This window comes from Felis catus, chromosome A1, assembly GCF_018350175.1.
Source record: "Felis catus isolate Fca126 chromosome A1, F.catus_Fca126_mat1.0, whole genome shotgun sequence".
In the NCBI taxonomy this organism is placed as follows: Eukaryota; Metazoa; Chordata; class Mammalia; order Carnivora; family Felidae; genus Felis; species Felis catus.
This window is the reverse complement of record NC_058368.1, coordinates 70,304,204-70,322,380: the sequence shown is the minus strand read 5'-3', so window position 1 is coordinate 70,322,380 and position 18,177 is coordinate 70,304,204. Positions and strand designations below refer to the sequence as shown.

At 43.2% G+C, this 18,177-nt stretch overlaps 1 protein-coding gene across 16 annotated transcripts in view; it reads left to right on the top strand.

The window, feature by feature from the left end:
- The window catches only part of DOCK9 (dedicator of cytokinesis 9), a 291,308-nt gene that overhangs the window by 56,466 nt on the left and 216,665 nt on the right, over positions 1-18,177 (top strand). For 6 of the 16 annotated variants that reach the window (XM_045055293.1, XM_023252809.2, XM_019828880.3 and 3 more), the window contains exon 1: positions 12,107-12,388. The exons of 5 other annotated variants lie outside the window; for them this stretch is intronic. In XM_045055293.1, coding sequence (XP_044911228.1) covers positions 12,227-12,388 — 162 coding nt within the window. In that variant the 5' untranslated portion in view covers positions 12,107-12,226. Of the gene's footprint in view, positions 1-12,103; positions 12,389-18,177 lie in introns of those variants that run through there. 5 more of the 16 variants (XM_019828909.3, XM_019828903.3, XM_011280686.4 and 2 more) reach the window with 3 other exon arrangements.

Here is an 18,177-nt window from a genome sequence, read left to right as displayed (position 1 = left end):
TCATTCCACATTTCCTTTGCCCCCAGCCAGGACCTCAACTGATTAGAATTCTTCACCTGAGTGCCTGAATCCTCAGTGGCCCCACCTTTCTGTTGGTTGCTGTGGTTTTTCAGAGGCTTGGACTTAGAGATAGAAATGCTAAGAGATGCCCTGAAGAACTGCTCTTTGGAACAGCTGCCCAGTTTTCTCTTGCCCCAGTGGGTAGCGCCTCATCATCTTTTGCCTCTTGGTTTAGTGGCTTGAGGAGCCTCCAAAGGCCAGATGGCAGTCAGACCTGATTCATTGTACACTGTGGTCTCGCTTTAATGAGAACATTCTTCCCTTTATTTTATTTTATTTATTTTTTTAACATTTATTTATTTTTGAGACAGAGAGAGACAGAGCATGAACGGGGGAGGGGCAGAGAGAGAGGGAGACACAGAATCGGAAACAGGCTCCAGGCTCCGAGCCATCAGCCCAGAGCCCGACGCGGGGCTCGAACTCCCGGACCGCGAGATCGTGACCTGAGCTGAAGTTGGACGCTTAACCGACTGTGCCACCCAGGCGCCCCGAACATTCTTCCCTTTAAAACCAGGATGTCTATACTAGCAGGGATGGAGTGTGTTCTTGGGCTACTAGAGAGGGGTCACTTCAACCCCTCGATTCCTGGACCAGTGTCTTCTGACTTGGGGAGAGACAGCTGATGGAGAGTATATGCAATGAACACCATCCCTTCAGAGTGTTGTTTACAAATTCCCTCTTCATTCTTCTCCTGGGCCAGCCGCTTGTAGGTAATGAGAGCATGTGGTGAGACTGGGGACTTCCAAGAGCTGACAGACCCTATGTAATAACTGATATGTGTGGTGTTTTCAAACTGCAGGCCAGGAGCCATACTGGTCCTGAAAACAGTTGAGTGGGCTATGACCGATTTCCTCCCTCCTTCCCTTCTTTTCTTCCCTCTAGTGAGCTAGAATAGATTAGAGAGTCTGGAATAGAACATAATAAAGTGTAGGGGTACCTGGTTGGCTCAGTAGGTTAAGCGTCCGACTTTGGCTCAGGTCATGATTTCACGGTTTGTGAGTTCGAGCCCCAAATCGGGCTCTCTGCTGTCAGCATGGAGCCTGCTTGAGAACCTTTGTTTCCCTCTCTCGCTGCCCCTTCCCTCCCAAATAAATAAACATTAAAAAAAAAAGAAAATAATGTAGGGTAATATATGTTCTATGGGTACATTTTTTGGGGGGGAATGTTCTTATACACATTTACTGTATCATTTACAATTCACTTAAAAAAATTTTTTTAATGTTTATATTAGAGAGAGAGAGGAAGAGACAGTGTGCAAGCAGGGGAGGGGAAGGGAGAGAGAGACAGAGACAGAATTTGAAGCAGGCTCCAGTCTCCGAACTGTCAGCACAGAGTCCGATTCGGGGCTTGAACCCACGAGCCGCGAGATCATGACCTGAGCCAAAGTTGGATGCTTAACTGACTGAGCCATCCAGGTGCCCCTACAAGTCACTTCTTGATATAATTCATGGTGACAGTACTTTGAAAGCTGTTGGTCTAAGGATGCATTTGAACTTGTGGGTTACTTATCTCCAACCCCCTGTGGTTTGTCAGTCATCTCACCCCACTTGATGTCGGTGTTGGTTGCAGTCCTTTAGTGGTCCTATGAAGATGGGTTTCTCTGGAAATCTTGTTTGCTTGTAACAAGGTCAAGGGGTGTCAATCATGAGTGAGATCACCTATAAAACTTCACTTTTAGAGTTGTTTAGAAGGTTAGGTGAGATCTCGTGACTGAATTCTGTCTCAGTGTCTGGCATAGGTCCATGTAACATACTCTGTTAAGGATGTGCCAAGCGCTATTTATATAATGTTTTCTTTAAATTTTACCTTAAAATTTACATTTAAAGTGCTAATCTCCTATGTAGTTCAGGTGACTGGAATGACCTAAATAGACCCAATTCTGTGATTTGAATAAAATTTCAGATCCCCTGTTAATAATCTCTTTTCCTCCTTCCTCTTTTTCTCTCCATGCAGTTTTTTTCCCCTTGGGTTTTGAGAGCCTTGTGGTTAAAGCAGAGATGAAAAATTTGTGGGAAAAGATCTTTAAATGAAATTTCTTTATTTTTGGGATAAGTGAATTGGGATAGATGGCTCAACCCAGACCCAGACCTTGCCTAACAAAATGTACGAGCCAAAGTTATAGAGCAGACAAAAGGTTTCCCTTGTGTGCGCTGTGAATATAAAGCAGATAGATAGCTTGCTTGCTAAAGAAATCATCTTCCCCCTTTATCTTCTGTACTTTTGAGAATTCACTGTGTTGGGGATAGTGATATGTTTTGGAAAGATAACAGTGTTAAGGATAGAGTGCTTTCTAGATAAATTCAGCTTTTTATAGGTGTGCCTGATAGGTCTTGTGTTTTTTTAAACAGCTTTATCAAGATACGATTCACGTACTATACAGTTCACCCATTTAAAGTGTACAATCCAGTGGTTTTCAGTATACTCACAGTGTTGTGTATCTACCACTATAATTAATTTCAGAACGCTTCTGTTACCCCCAAATGAAACCCTGTACCCCTCAGCTGTTACCCTCCTGTTCCACCTTACCCGTTCCCCTAGCCCAAGGCAACCACTGATCTATTTTTTGTGTCTGAAGATTTGCCTGTTCTGGACATTTCATACCAACAGAATCATATAATATGTGATCCTTTGTGACTGGCTTCTTTCACTTAACATGGTATTTTCAAGGTTCATCTACGTTGTAGCATGTGTCAGTACTTCATTCCTTTTTATTACTGGACAATAATCCGTTGCATGGATATACCACATTTTACATATCGTTCATCAGTTGATGACGTTTGGGTTGTTTCTGCTTTGGGGCTATCATGAATGATACTGTTAAGAACATCCATGTACGAGCTTTTGTATGGACATATATTTTCAACTCTCTTGGGTGTATAGCTAGGAGTAGAATTGTTGGTTCATATGGTAACTCTATATTTGAGTGAGGAATTGCCAGATTGTTTTCTAAAGTAGCTGCCCTATTTTACATTCCCACCGACAGTGTATGAGGAATCCAATTTGTCCGTATCCTCACCAACACTTATAATTATCTTTTTTAGCTGTCCTAGTAGATACGAAGTGCTATGTGATGGTTTTGATTTATACTTCTCTGATGACTTTTCATTTACTTATTGCTCAATTGTATATCTTATTTGGGTCCTATTTTTAGTTGGCATGGAGGGATGCAGTATCTGTGATCTGTCCAAGTCTCAGGTGGAGAGTGTTTTCCCGGGAAGTTTCTCACGTCTCTGACTGAGTGAAATTCACTTACACATCAGGAAATGTTTATTCGAAGTAACATTCTTTTTTTTTTTTTTGAAGTGTTTGTTTGTTTGTTTATTTATTTATTTATTTATTTATTTATTTATTTTAAGAGAGAGGAGAGAGACTGGGGGCAGGGGGCAGAGAGAGAGGAAGAGAGAGAATCCCAAGCAGGCTCTGTGGTGTCAGAGCAGAGCCTGACACGGGGCTCAAGCTCATGAACCATGAGATCATGACCTGAGTCAAAATCAGGAGTCAGATGCTCAACTGACTGAGCCGCCCAGGTGTCCCCCAAAGTACCATTCTTTTAAAACACAGTTACAGTTAAGTATAGCCCAACCATAGGCTATATATAAATCATATAAAGTCCTGAATTTTGTGTCTTTGCAAAAAGAAATAAAAAACTCACAAGGGCTCAGAGAATAGAGCTTCCTGAGCCTTATGAGCAGGGATATAGCATATGTCTAGTTCCTTCTGACTTGACCAGAAGCCTTGACAAAGGAGTACGTATTTTATTTTGAGTCTGTTTACTCTGTTTTTTCAAAGCCATAGGAATATTTTGAAAAGTTGCATTTTCCCTTCTATAATTTGGGAAGGTAACCATTGCAGTATCTTTATTTCTCATTATTTACCTTTTGATTAATCGAACTGAAAATCTGACTATATTAGTTTTAAAAATGATAAATTCAGATTGCCTGTTTATGTTTTCCTTTTTACCCCTCAAGAAGTTTTTAATTATGTTTGAGGCAGTATTTCTATATTGACACGACAGCAAAAGATGTGAAATACTCAGCTGCTAAAATGTGAGATACGAGGAGTTGAGGTGCGTAGATTCTGAATTTTAGTCTCTCTCTTCGCATATAAGAACAACCTTCCCACAACCGTAACTCCGTATTTGAAGCACACAAGCTGTTTCCCGAGTGCCTTTGTACATAAACTATGCTGTGTATCTTTTCTGTCGTTTACATTCAGTACACCTTGCCGCTAAGTGATCTTTTCAAATGTTTGCCTAAAATAGAATTTCCTTGGAAGAGGCTGGTAGAGGCCAGGAGGAGGTCACTGTGAGTTCTGATTTCATTATTCCATTTTGAGTTTGCTCAGCTTCCTTGTTTTTCACTCAGTATTTCATTTACAGTTGGACGTTGGTGCTTATTGCATTCATTACGATCTGTGCCATCATCGGTCCCCCTCTACGGAGGCTCCCCCCCCAACCCCCCTGTGGTTTCAGTGGGGATAGAAAGCTTTGCAAATAGGTGAGCTCTTCTGGCAGCTTCTCATATTTGACAGGATCAACACTTACGGATTTATTGCTTTCTCTTCAAAGAACCGAGCTCCCTCGCCAACTATGATTTTGCTTCATAACCTCCCATAATGGTCATTGAAGTTTTGACTTTGCCTGAAGCTACCTGAGCCGAGGGATAAATAAATTGGAACCCTCAGCTGTGTTGGTTCTCCATTTCGTAGTTCTCTGTGAAACATGTAGAAGTTGTCTATGAATCGGGATTTTAAGTCTTGGCTCTCTTGTTTCTGTGCTGGTTCATAGCTGGAAGGTTTTTCTAAGAGGTTCATAAGCAAGTGGAATGAGGAAATAATTAGAATATAAATATTATGAAGCCTATTCCTTGGACTCCTCTGCCTTTTGTGAGGGCCAGGGTCAGACATGGGGAGAGACTGGTACCTTCCTGGTTTTCTGTCATTTCACTTGGTCCTGGAAGTTATAGGAATGCAGTGTCTAGTAAGTACATTGTTTGTTTTTTTTTTTCTATAATAGTAAAATATATATATACACACATATAAAATTTACCATTTTAACGATTTTTAAATACTCAGTTCAGTGGCATTAGGTACATGCACAGTGTTGTTCAACCATCCATTTCCACCATCTATCTCCAGACCTTTTTTGTCATCTAATACTGAAACTATACCTTTTAAACAGTAATTCCTCATTCCTCCTTCTTTCCAGCCCCTGGTAACTACCATTCCATTTTCTGTCTCCAGGAAAGTATCTATTCTAGCTGTGTCATTTAAGCACCATTGTACGGTATCTGTTCTTTTGTGTCTGGCTTATTTTACTGAGCATAATGTCCTCAAGTTTCATCCATATTGTAGCATGTGTAAGAATGTCCTTACTTTTATTTATGTATGTATGTACGTATGTATGTTTATTTATTTTTGACAGAAAGAGAGACAGCATGCAAGTGGGGGAGGGGCAGAGAGAGAGGGAGACGTAGAATGTAAAGCAGACTCCAGGCTCTGAGCTGTCAGCACAGAGCCCGACGCGGGGCTTGAACCCAAAAACTGTGAGATCATGACCTGAGCCGAAGTCGGACGCTTAACTGACTGAGCCACCCAGGCACCCCTTTTTAATTAATTAATTTATTTTTGAGAGAGACAGAGTGGGCAGAGGAGGGGCAGAGAGAGAGGGAGAGAGAGAGAATCCCCAGCAGGCTCCACCCTGCCAGCACAGAGCCCATGAAACCATGAGATCATGACCCGAGCGAAAACCAATAGTCGAACGCTTGACTGGAGTCACCCAGGCGCCCCAGAATGTCCTTCCTTTTTAAGACTGAATAATATCCCATTGTATATATATATATACCACATTCTGTCTATTCATTTGTAGATGGACACTTAGGTTGTTTCCACCTCTTGGTTATTTGAGTGATGCCGCTGTGGACATGGGTGTGCAAATACCTCCTCAGACCTCTGCTTTCAGCCCTGTTGGACATTTACTGAGAAGTGTAATGGCTGGGTCATATGGTAATTCTTCATTTAATTTTGTGAGGAATCACCATACTCTATTTCACAGTGGCTATTTTATATTCATTTTATATTCCTACTAGCAAAGTAAGTTGGTCTTCTTAACTCCACCTTTTCTTCCTTTAGGAGTTCTGTTTTATTTTAAAATCTGTTTAACTCAGTCTCCTGCCAGTACTGAAAAGGAAGATTCTCTAATTTTTAAAAAAAATGTTTGTTTATGTTTTTGAGAGAGACAGAGCATGAATGCGGAAGGGTCAGAGAGAGAGGGAGACACAGAATCCGAAGCAGGCTCCAGGCTCTGAGCTGTCAGCACAGAGCCCGACGTGAGGCTCGAACTCATGAGCCATGAGGTCATGACCTGAGCTGAAGTTGGATGCTCAGCCGACTGAGCCACCCAGGCACCCCTCTAATTTCTTTTGAGAGTCTGCTCATCTCTGGAGGACCACTGCCCTCTGTTCTGGAGAGCCAGTCTGGTTGCATCCACTCCTACTTTGTCACTCTATGTTCAGAGCACCCCACAGGGACCTGTCACCTTCCTAATAGTCTCTCTAATATTCTAGCGCCAACATGGAGACACATGTGTAACTTTGTGTTGTCTACTTTTGGGAACATTTAATTACCACTGTTAGCAGCAGGCTTGGTTCAAATATTTTGTGTGGGTATGACTTTAGAGATAATTTTTACCAAAATTAGTTTGTTTCACTGAGCTCTTTGAGGATCTAAAACTCCTGTCTGTGCCATTGGCTGTGAGGCCCACCTGCCGTCTTTGTTCATCCCACCGTGACTGATAGTGGCACTTCCGTGTGTTTTGGAGGTGGGGATGATAAATGATGGATAAATTTAGATATGCTGTAAGTCTACCTTCTTTCCCACAATTTTGAGCTTTATGTTCCTGAAATACACAATGATCGGAGAGTTCACCTTTTCCTTATTTTTAAAAAGGTCCTTATGTAATAAAACTTCCTTGATTTCCCTTACTTAAAAAAACAACAAACTTTTTCTAATGATCATTGCTAAAACCTCCACTCCTTCTTCACTATCTTAACTCCCTTTTCTTGTTCCCTGACACTCCCTTTCTGTCTTTGAGTCATATTTTACCGATATAAAGAATTTGTAGTTTGAATTTATTAGATCTTAAATTCTCATATGCCTGAGTTTTGTGTAAGAAGTGCTTGTATTTTTAGAAGAACTATCTCACTGTATAATGGGAAGAAAAAACTTTAATCTGGGGCAAACGTGGAGGAGACCACCATTTATCGAGCATATGGTATATACTAGGCTCTATGCTAGACACACTACTTAACTTTGATTATACTGTTTAATATAAAATGAATAAGGAGTAATAGGCCAACTTACATACAGTTTCTTTGTTCAGCAGAATTCACTGCAATGAGAAATGTAGTATGGACTGTCAGGGATGAAGATTACCTCTTCTTATGGACTTGGCCACTGTAATGGCAGTTAGATAGAGTGTGATGTATTTTTTTTTTAATTTTTTTTTTTTCAACGTTTATTTATTTTTGGGACAGAGAGAGACAGAGCATGAACAGGGGCGGGGCAGAGAGAGAGGGAGACACAGAATCGGAAACAGGCTCCAGGCTCCGAGCCATCAGCCCAGAGCCTGACGCGGGGCTCGAACTCCCGGACCGCGAGATCGTGACCTGGCTGAAGTCGGACGCTCAACCGACTGCGCCACCCAGGCGCCCCTAGAGTGTGATGTATTATCATTACATGAGATCTTCATTTTAGCCACTGCAGAATGGACAGAATTTCCCTCCCTTCCTGGTCTCCTCGTAAGGTAGGGCCCAAGGTCTGACCGAGGTAGAAGACTTCTATCTGTTTGAGATATGATATTAATTCTAGCTTGTAGTTCCTGATGTTTTTGGTGTTATTTAAAATTCTTCCTTATGCACAGTTTCCTGAGAGAGTATGAAGTAAATCTACTTGTCAAACTAACCCGACCTTTAGAACATATTTCAAACACAAAGGCTGTTGGCAAGGAGAGGCTTGCACATGGGAACAGCAGTTCTAGATGGATATTCTTTCGGGTCGGGGCTCAGAGCTTGAGACTTGCTTGCTGTGGTCTCTGTGGCCAAATGGCTGAGGTTAGCTGTGATTGTTGAGTGGGGCAGCACGTCTTACCTGAACTTACTGTTTATTCAGGTTCCTGGTGGTTTATACAGGCTGGAGCTCCTTTCCTAGGTTAAAATGCACCCCCTGGGGCACCTGGGTAGTTCAGTTAATGAGCAGCTGACTCTTAATTATGGCTCAGGTCATGATCCCAGAGTCAGGGGATCGAGCCCTGCATAGGGCTCTGCACTGAGTGTGGAACCTGCTTCAGATTCTCTATCTCTTTCTCTTTCTCTCTCTCTCTCTCTCTCTCTCTCCCTCCCTCTGTCCCTCTCCCCCATGCACGCTTGCTCTCTCTCTCAAATTAAAAAAAAAAAGAAGGAAAAAAATGCACACGCGGAGGGCAGCCCCAGGCACTCCCTGGTCCCTGGCTTCTGTATTCCTGTATTCCCTGTATTCGGGCCAGAGCAACATTCCGAAGTTGTAAATTCATTAAGCAAGGTGGCTGTTTCGAGCTACACAGTAAGTCTTTTGTGCAATATAAAACAATAGTTACTGACATGTTTACAGCAATTTCTTGGTTGAGTTCTCACCTATTATTTTATTTGAACTTGACAACCTTCCAGGGTGGGCAGAGTAGATGTTATCTCCCTCCCCTCTCCCATTTTTAGTAACAGCTTTATTGAGATATATGTCACTGTTGGGGCCATTCCACAGAAAGAGGATGGACCCTCCCCCAGCCCCCTCACACCCCAAATTTGCTTTGAATGTTGACACTAATGACACTGCACTCAGGAGAAGGGTGTCAAGAGGTTTATTACTCACGTAATGAGCTCTCTGAGGAGAGCAGGGCAGCTCCCAAGCAGGTCCTGAGCCTGGTTTGGGGTTTTTGTGGCGGTTAGCGGGTAGGGCCAGGGTGAGGGTTCCTGAGGGGTTTGAATTTCCTGCTGGGACCACAGGAAGGAGCCACCTGGAACCTCCTTTCAAGTTTGTCCAGATGTGGGACAGAAGGGGGAAAAGAGCAGGGAGGCTTAAAGCTGTCGGTAGTAAAAGACCAATAGTGGAGTCAGGCTCTTTATTACATTCACAAACCATAGAACTCACCTGTATAAAGTGTTCAATCCAGTGGTTTTTAGTATATTCGCAGACAGTGATGTGTTAGAAACAGTGTCCAATATCTGAACATTTTTTTTTCTCCTAAAAGAAGTTCTGTGCCCATTAGCAATCACTCCCCATTCCCTGGCACCCACTCATCGACTTTCTTTCTCTACAGATTCGCCTCTTCTAGACATTTCATTTAAATAGAAGCCTACGATAGGAGGTCTTTTGTGACTGGCTTTTTTCACTCTGCATAACATTTTCCAGGTTCGTCCATATTGTAGCCTAAATCACTACTTCATTCCTTCCTATGGCTTAAAAATCTGTCATTGTGCCGACATACCATCCCAGGGTGTCATACCAAAAGATGATTGATTTGGAACATCTGAGGGTGAGGTGGTGCTAGGAGAGTCGGGTGTCACTGTCAGCAGGGGAGGAAGACATGGGCTTGGGGCTCGAGACGGAGTCAGGGGCAGACTTTCAGTCTTGGGAATTGTGAAAATTAGAAGTCACATTTAAAGACGAGAGAGCAAATGTGATCTCCAAGTTGAAACGCATACTCCGTAGGTGGCTGAACTGGTTGCCACCATCTCTGTGTCCTCTGATGGAATTCATGGTAATTATCCTTTGAGATTAATCCAAGATCATTCTGATGCAGAAAAATCAGTGAAACCAAAATCACATTTGAATGATTCATTTTGTCATGCTTCTATCAGCATGAAACTCATTTTTAGCCTTGTCGAACCCTTTGCTCTAAATATTTTCTGTTGTTTTTCTTGCCCACTGATTTTGTTGGTTGGAAAATGATTAATATTTAAAATTAATACAAGTTGCTTAAATGCCTATTAGTTGGTCCCTAAGAAATATTTCTTTTTCCTCTGAATGATTGTTAGGAAGTTGTTCCATTCTGTCCCCTTGTTTTAAATATTAACTTAGGAGTTTTTAAAGTAATTCAAATAGAACATACCAGCAGCTTTAAAATTTGCTTGGTTATCATTTATAATCCTTTGTAAAGTTCAAGCATAATCTTTTGTATCTCAAATAATATTCCCTGGCTTCTGCACCCAGGATGTCTAAAATAGGTAGTAACAATAATAAATTAATTTTAAATTTCTAGGTATCATCTTTATTTATATTCAGTGAACTATTATTTTTTAAATTGTTTTCCTTGCAGTATAGAAGTTAAGATTGATGGTGAGCATTTGGAATTCTCAAGATAGGTAATTTAACCCATGTGTTGAGGGTTTTATAGTCCACAATATTCAGTTTCTGTGTAGATGAGTTTTCATGTTATTTATCTGCCAGCATTGTGATGTCACATGAAGAATTGGCTGTTCTGATGTCAGGACTTGGGTGTAGTCTTGAACATGGTAGCTCTGTTTTAACAGAATTGCAATTCTGAAGCTGAATGCTCTAGACCACGTATAGTTACTCTGGTGTTTTGTTTTTGTTCTTTTTTCATGTGGCCAGTATCTTTACTCCTTTGATCTCTGTGGCTGTTCGAGAAAGTTTGCATAAAAATGCAGGAGAAAGAAGCCTAGATTTTTGCTTATCTGTGAGGTCTAATAGGTAAACTAACCATAAAAAACAGAAATTTTGAGATTATGTGACCACATAGTATTCTCTAAAGATCTGCTTTTATTACATTACACTGGTCTCTGTTACCAACCAGTAGGTACTCAGTCATTATAATTCACTCTAACTTTGAAATCTGTAGATAGAAAATGAAAACCATCTGTTGCCTTGTGAAATAAGGAAGAATTCAGAACAGATCTTAAAAGAGCAGTAACTTTTTTCTAGATACATATTGTAGGTGGGAGGGGTTTTCCTGTGAGTTCATCATAGTCTTTTTACATAATTTACTTTTCAGTTTTCGGAAGGGGAATGCAAGGGTCAATTTAGTATTTTATCAGTGACAAGTTTCCCTATTCACCATCGCCGAAGACACACATATGGTAGTATAGTGTTAGCCAGTTCATTCTGCAGTGCAGGGACCTGGATTAATTTATGCACCCCAGATAATAGCCCTGTTGACTGTGGGACTTCCGTGTGTATGTACCGTCGCATATTAGAGTGCTGCTTCAGAAGGTGTATGTCCAGCCTGATCAGGTGACTCTATGCACGTTCTCATTTGCGTCTTTGGGTACCAGAGATGGGAGAATTGTATTAAGTAGTGCAAAGTTGCTAGTCCTCTCTCTAGCAGAGTGGAAGTGGGCAGAAGTCAAGATTGACACAGCAATTTTGTGTTCCCTTGTGATTTGCTGTCAGCAAGCTGTTACCCACACATGCAAAAGGTTGTTTGAAGTGGGCTTACACATGTTTCCATAGCAGCAGTCATCTTAGTGATTTCTCTCATTTTTGGGCTTTTTTTTTTTTTTTTTCCTTTTGCTTCTCTGTTCCTCACGGATGCAGGATTAAACAAACAGCATATTTAGGTCAAGGAAAGAGATGTTTGCTAATATAGATGCTGGGCTAAGCATTCTGGGAGAGTGATTCCTTGCAGCAGATGAACATTCTTTGTGCCTTCCAGCAGCATCTGCAGCAGGGTGGCTGTCTGGCACCATTTTTTTCATTTTGGGCAGGTTCTGAGATTCCGAACAATCCTAAGCAAATCCACAGGAGCCGGCAGTTTCCCAGTTAACCACATGTAAATCTCCTGCTTATTTGTTCTTTGGTATTAACAGGGAAGCAATCTACTGGAAAAAACGATACCTTAAAGATTTTGGTGCATCCGAGGTGTGTCATCTGGTTTTTGCACCACCCCTCCTGTTTGACACTCGGAGCCTGGTTTTTTTTTTTTTTTTTTTTTTTTTTTTGTCAGGCAGTTGGGCAGGAGCAGATTCTAGTGCAACAGCTCGGAGCTTCCCTTCTGTTCTGGTGCCGGCAACTGCCTGTCATGAGGATGGTACAGTGGGAGCCTGCTCAGAAGAGCCAAGGAAGATGATGTCGAGATGGAGTAGAGATTGCTAGAAATCTGAACATCTACACCTTGGGGATGGGTTGCACGACTAGTGTAATTCTGTTTAAAGGCATCCGCACCGTGTTTGAAAGAAACTGTGCTTATATGTGCAAACAGCAAGGAGAGAATAATGCCCTTGAATATACAGCATACAATTGGACAAAAGAAGACTCAGAATTATTGATCTCCTCCTGTCTGGTAAATGCTGTCTTGCTTAATTAACAAGGAGTTTGGTGGTGTTAGAATAAACTTGTCTTTACTTATAAAGCAAATGTATTTATTTACTTCAGTGTGCTTGTGTATCTGTAGCCTGGGTGTGTAAATGGGTAATTAAGTGGCCTTAAGTTTAATTATGAGGTGCCTGTTTGTATGTGCGAGAATGCCCTGCATTCATCAGAGCTTAAATGCATACAGGGAGAGAAGCTGGAGTACGGTAATTGATTACAGATTAGTTTTCTAAGTTAGCTTTATGAGCTTACACGTTCTCGGTGTAGTCTCAGAAATAATGCGTGGCAAAGTGTGTATTTAGGGCACTGTATACTGAACCCTCTACCAGTGATAGTGAATTATTCAGTTCCTTTACATCTTAGTCTTTTCCCTGGCGAAATTTTCTTACTAATGGCCTGTGGTTGGTCCTTCCATTCTGGGAGACATTGAAAGGGAGCTTGAAAGAAAACTGTAATGGGTGCGAGAGAAATGTTTACAGTTTTATTATTTTAAATCTGACTATTTATACTGTCTTTGGGTGAAGGCTCTTGAGAGTTAACAGAAAGCTTAGGTGACACTTCGGTGTTCTTTCCTCCCGGGTACAACGCATGAGGAGGTGACAGGTCACAGATGGGTGTGCCTCTCTGGGGCCTTCTCACAAATACCAGGCTCATGAGGAGGCTGCATGCTGGTCTCCTCCACCCTCAGGAGGCCTTGCCATTTTCCCTTCTGTTCTTATCACAGTTTTTTGTTGAAACGAGTGAGAATAACACACGTGGGAGTCTCTGTGTGTGTGTGTCTGGCCAGCAGCCACTCAGTAAGGCGAGGGCGAGGTGCGTGGAAACCCCAAAGCTGTTCCTGGTCGTTAGGCTGCCATCTGACGCGGGGAGGGGGTGCCGGCAGGCCATTTGCACCCCGGGATCAGATCAGGTCGCCCAGCCTCGCATCTTGTGGAGGGTCTTATGTGACATTAGCTCTCAAAGCCCTTGGGAGGAAGGGCAGGAGGGCATCATTTGGGCATCATATGCATTTTGGAAGGCAGTATTATGTGTGGGCATGGAACTGAAGTGGATGTATTAACTGTTAAATATTTTAAACCCTAATGTATTTTGGAATATGCGTTGGAGAACAACTGGGATTCGAGATTGGAAGGACTGGCCCATTACAGAGTCTGCTCCATGAGCTGTAATCCCCAACCCCGACAGCCCTGGGACTGCTTGGCCAGTAAGGGCCCCACCTCCCCCATTCCGCCTGCTTCTCCTCCCTTCGGTCGCGCTGACTTGTCTTGGGTTAAGCCATCTTCAAGAGACTCTGCTTGTTTTCCTTTTTCCTTGGTTGCACGAGGGAGTAATAACCAGCCGGGGGCTCTGTCAGCACTCGGGGGCTGGATTGTGAAGCACTGCTCCTGTGTGTTGGGTCAGGTGCTCCTGCCTGCCACGGTCGCCTGTACCTGCAGACCGAGAAAGGCGTGGCTGTGCGTGTGTGGGGCTAAGGTGCTGTGGGTGGAAAGATGCACCCTCTCCCTCCAAACTGCTCTTCCTGCTTCTGTCCTTGACCCCGTGGCCTCTCCTCAGTCGGCCAACAGTGCTCCTTTGAAAAGGAAGGTCCAGTGGTCGCTTCTCTACTCGGAGGCAGATCCAGAATCCTTCCTGTGGCCTCGGGGTCTGCCCCTACCCACCTGCTGCCCCCTGCTTGCTCCCGGAGACCCCCATTTTCTTCTCACTCTCTCCTCATTCCACACTTCCCGCTGGCTTTTCGGGATGCCTTGCTGTTCTCACCTAGACCTCTCTAGCCAGGCATTTGCCGGGTCCATCCCTGGCCTCCTGCAGGGCTCGCTCTGATTTCCCCTTCTAAGTGAGGCTTCCTTGGCCACCAGTATAATCTTGTAGCCCCTGCAGGGCATCCTCCTCTGATTCTCTGCCATGGTCTCTTCATTATTTATCTCCACCTGACACTGTTAGTCAAGTATAGTAAGAGTAGTTAGCAGTTAAGTGTTGCTTATCAGACTTACAAGAAGAATAAGCTTTTGGGGGGACCTGGCTGGCTCAGTCATTTGCGCGTCTAACTTTGCCTCAGGTTATGATCTCTCAGTTCGTGAGTTTGAGCTCACATCGGGCTGTCTGCTCGATGACTCACTTTGGATCCTCTGTCCCCCTCTCTCTGCCCCTTTCCCACTTGTGCTCTCCCCAAAAGAAATAAATATTAAAAAAAAAAAAAGAGTAAGCTTTCGGATAGCTGGGATTTTTGTCTGTTTTATTTGCTGTTCTGCCCCAACAGCAAGAACAGTGTCTGATTTGTAGTTGAGTGCTTAGTTAATGAGTGAATTCTAATGAAATGTTTTTAATGGTCCTGAACTTGAGCTTGGAGAAGCTGTTGAGAAGTCAGGTTATGATCACTTATCCTAAAGCCAACGTCTTTTATCAAAAATTTTTGTAGCGTTCCCCAAACAATAACTGGCTCATTTTCAGTAATCTGCCCTAGAGTGATACTTTTCTTTTTTCTTTTTTTTTTTTTTTTAATTTATTTTTGGGACAGAGAGAGACAGAGCATGAACGGGGGAGGGGCAGAGAGAGAGAGGGAGACACAGAATCGGAAACAGGCTCCAGGCTCCGAGCCATCAGCCCAGAGCCTGACGCGGGGCTCGAACTCACGGACCGCGAGATCGTGACCTGGCTGAAGTCGGACGCTTAACCGACTGTGCCACCCAGGCGCCCCGAGAGTGATACTTTTCAACCCTCCTGCCCTGAAGCCACATCAAGAAACTCTGTGGTTCAAAGCCGAACATTCCATGGGTTTGCTGTGGTCACGACTGACAATTGACGACACCGTCTTTTGGCAGTACCCAGACCATCTCTGTTGAGACCTGTCCTATGACACAGGCATGTGAGGGCCTTTTCCTCCTTTGCTTTGAGCCGGCCAAACCCTTTCTTAGGGGAGCCCTGCCTGATGGTGTTCCTTTGAGCCCCCTACGGGCAAGGGCAGGGCAGACCCGCTCTTCAGGCAGATGTGGGCCTGTTGACTCCTCAGCCTTAGTTAGTAGGGTATCTGTCCTTCCTTCAGCTCAGGAGACTTGTCCAGCCTGTGGCTGTGCCTGAACTGTCAGCAGGTCAGAGCTGGATTTCACCTGCTCCTGATGTATAACCTCCCATCCTGGCCGCTCACTGTGCACCAGATCTTGTGGAGGAGAAGTAATAATGTTCATGAGGATTAGCCAGAAGGGCTTGAGGCCACTCATTCTTCGAGAGACTCTACATCTTCCAGATATCTGCCCATATGTCAGAAACCCACATGGATGGATTGCCTCATTCTGGCCTCAGTGGAATTGCTGCTACAGAGCAAAGCTTTGTGTTTTTCTCTTGGCCAAACGGAAGGGCAGCATGAGAAACATCCTTATGAAAGTGACGTCTACTACGAGGGTTTTGTTGAGGGCATTGCTCAGTTGATTTTGGATGAGGTGGAGGCACTGGTGTGGTGGTGAAGAGTGGGACTCTGGAGCCAGCCTGCAGGGCCTGAATCCCCAGTCCACATTTGCTAGCTGGTGACCTCGGGCAATTTACTTAACTGCTCGGTTCCTCATTTTCACTATTAATGAATAATGAAATAAATCTGCATTTAATGAAATGCAGATAGTCATAATTCCTACCTCATGGGATTATTAAATGAGTGAGTATGTCTAGAGCCCTTAAGACAGTGTTTTATATATAAGTTAGTGCTAATTGTTAGCTATTAGCATAATGATTTCTATTTTTTAGTGTTCTTTTCATGAGGTAAATTATGAAGTAAATTTCTTCTGTCCATACTCTGAATGGTTGTGCTCTTCCTGAGGAACTTCGTATTTTATGTACATTAAGATTCATGTAACTGATCTCAGCCACCTCTTCAGTTGCCTGGTAAAAGAAAGCTTAGTCCCAAACCTACGACCGATACATAGGCTCTTTCAAAATGATTTTTTTTTTTTTGCCCTTAAACTTTGCTCCTTATTTTCCTATATGACTGTTTTATCACCACCTGCTCTTTCTCATGTGCTTATTAAATACTCTTTGTCTTATTTTATATGTATTTATATAAATCACTTTAAATCCTTTTACAACAGGCAGAGTGTAATAAGCTAATAGAGAACTTTGTGGTGAAGAAAAAGCATTTTTATCATCATTAAAGTTGGCTCTGAAGCAAAAATCAGATGTCTCTAGTGCAGACTTTAACTTTGCAAGGCTGCAGCTGTGTGATCTTGTACAGGAAGGCTCTTTTTATATCTAAGTGGCATGAATCAGCCCCATGGTGGGTAGGACACTGGGAAGTGGCTCATCTGGCCTCTGGGGACTGAATTTCGACCGTACCACCCTTAAATTTTGACTAGTAATCCTACCACAGTGGAGGGCCAAGACTGAGTTGGGGCAGTCTCTATACCTGAATATAGATTTTTCCTAACGTCCTCCTTTTCTAAGTAATTGAATGGATTAGTTCAGCTCATTCCAGACACAACCTTGAATGCTCCTTTGTGCTGAGCGCTGAGTGTACAGAAGTGACGAGGAAGCTCACGTCCCCATCAGGGAGAGGCCGACAGAAGGCACAAGGGCACTGTCCGAGGACATGAAGGCCTAGCTCAGCCCAGGCCCCTTCTGTGACAAGGGGCAGTGTGAGGTGACACAATACACCTGTCTGTGAGGGTTTGTGATGGGCACAGTCTTATGGCTAGAACTTGACCTGTTTTACTCAATAACTTATTATAATATAATATAATATTCTCTTAAAAAATGTTTTTTTACATTTATTTATTTTTGATAGAGATAGAGCACAAGTGGGGGAGGGGCAGAGAGAGAAGGAGACAAAGAATCGGAAACAGGCTCCAGGCTCTGAGCTGTCAGCACAGAGCCAGACGCGGGGCTCGAACCCACAAACTGCGAGATCATGACCTGAACCTAAGTCAGACGTTTAACCGACTGAGCCACCCAGATGCCCCAATATAATATTCTCTTAACACGTCTGTGGAAGAACGGAGGAGCCGTGGGATTATTCTGTACCATGCTCTCTTTTTGCCAGTTACTAGTGAAGTGGAAGAAATCGCTCAGTTATAACCGCGACAGCAGCTAGGATCCTGTCAGCAGCCTCCTAGAGAGTGGCCATGAAGGCAAACTGCTGGAAGCCACAAGGGGAGAAAACAAACTTCCTGTCTTCGATTTCTTTTGTGACATGACTGGATAATAAGTGACAATTTTACCCATTGTAAATTAATATTTAATTTTTTTCTTACCTCCTTAAAGGTGTGAAGTTTCCCATGGTTCTTTTATTATAAGATTTGCTACATGTCTTCAACATGTTCTCAGCCTTTATAATGGTACAGAATTTCACCAGACTGCTGTGGTCTTCCCAGGCTAACCAGTCCTTCCTAACAGAAAACGCCTACTGGCTATGAAAATCCTCTGATTTGTCATGTGTACTGTGCACAGAGAAAGGAGTTGAGGGTGATGTGTGCTCCTAAGAGCCTGCAGTCCTCCTTGTGCATGTCTGTGTGTCTGTTTGGAGGTGGGGGATGGGTGGGGGGGGGAGGGGAGAGGTAAGGGGAGAGAACTGGTGAATCTGCCACAGGTGATAAGTGAAACATGGTCTGATACCTGTCAGCTTGAGGCAGTGGGGAAAGTACAGGCTGGATCTTGCTTATTTTAGGTGTTCCCTCATAATTTTTTTCTTGCATTGTGAGAACTGTCTTGAGGTGTAAGAAAGCAGAAAGCTGCGTGGCTGCCTTCTGGAACACTGCCTTGGTTCTGAGTCCGATCGCTGCA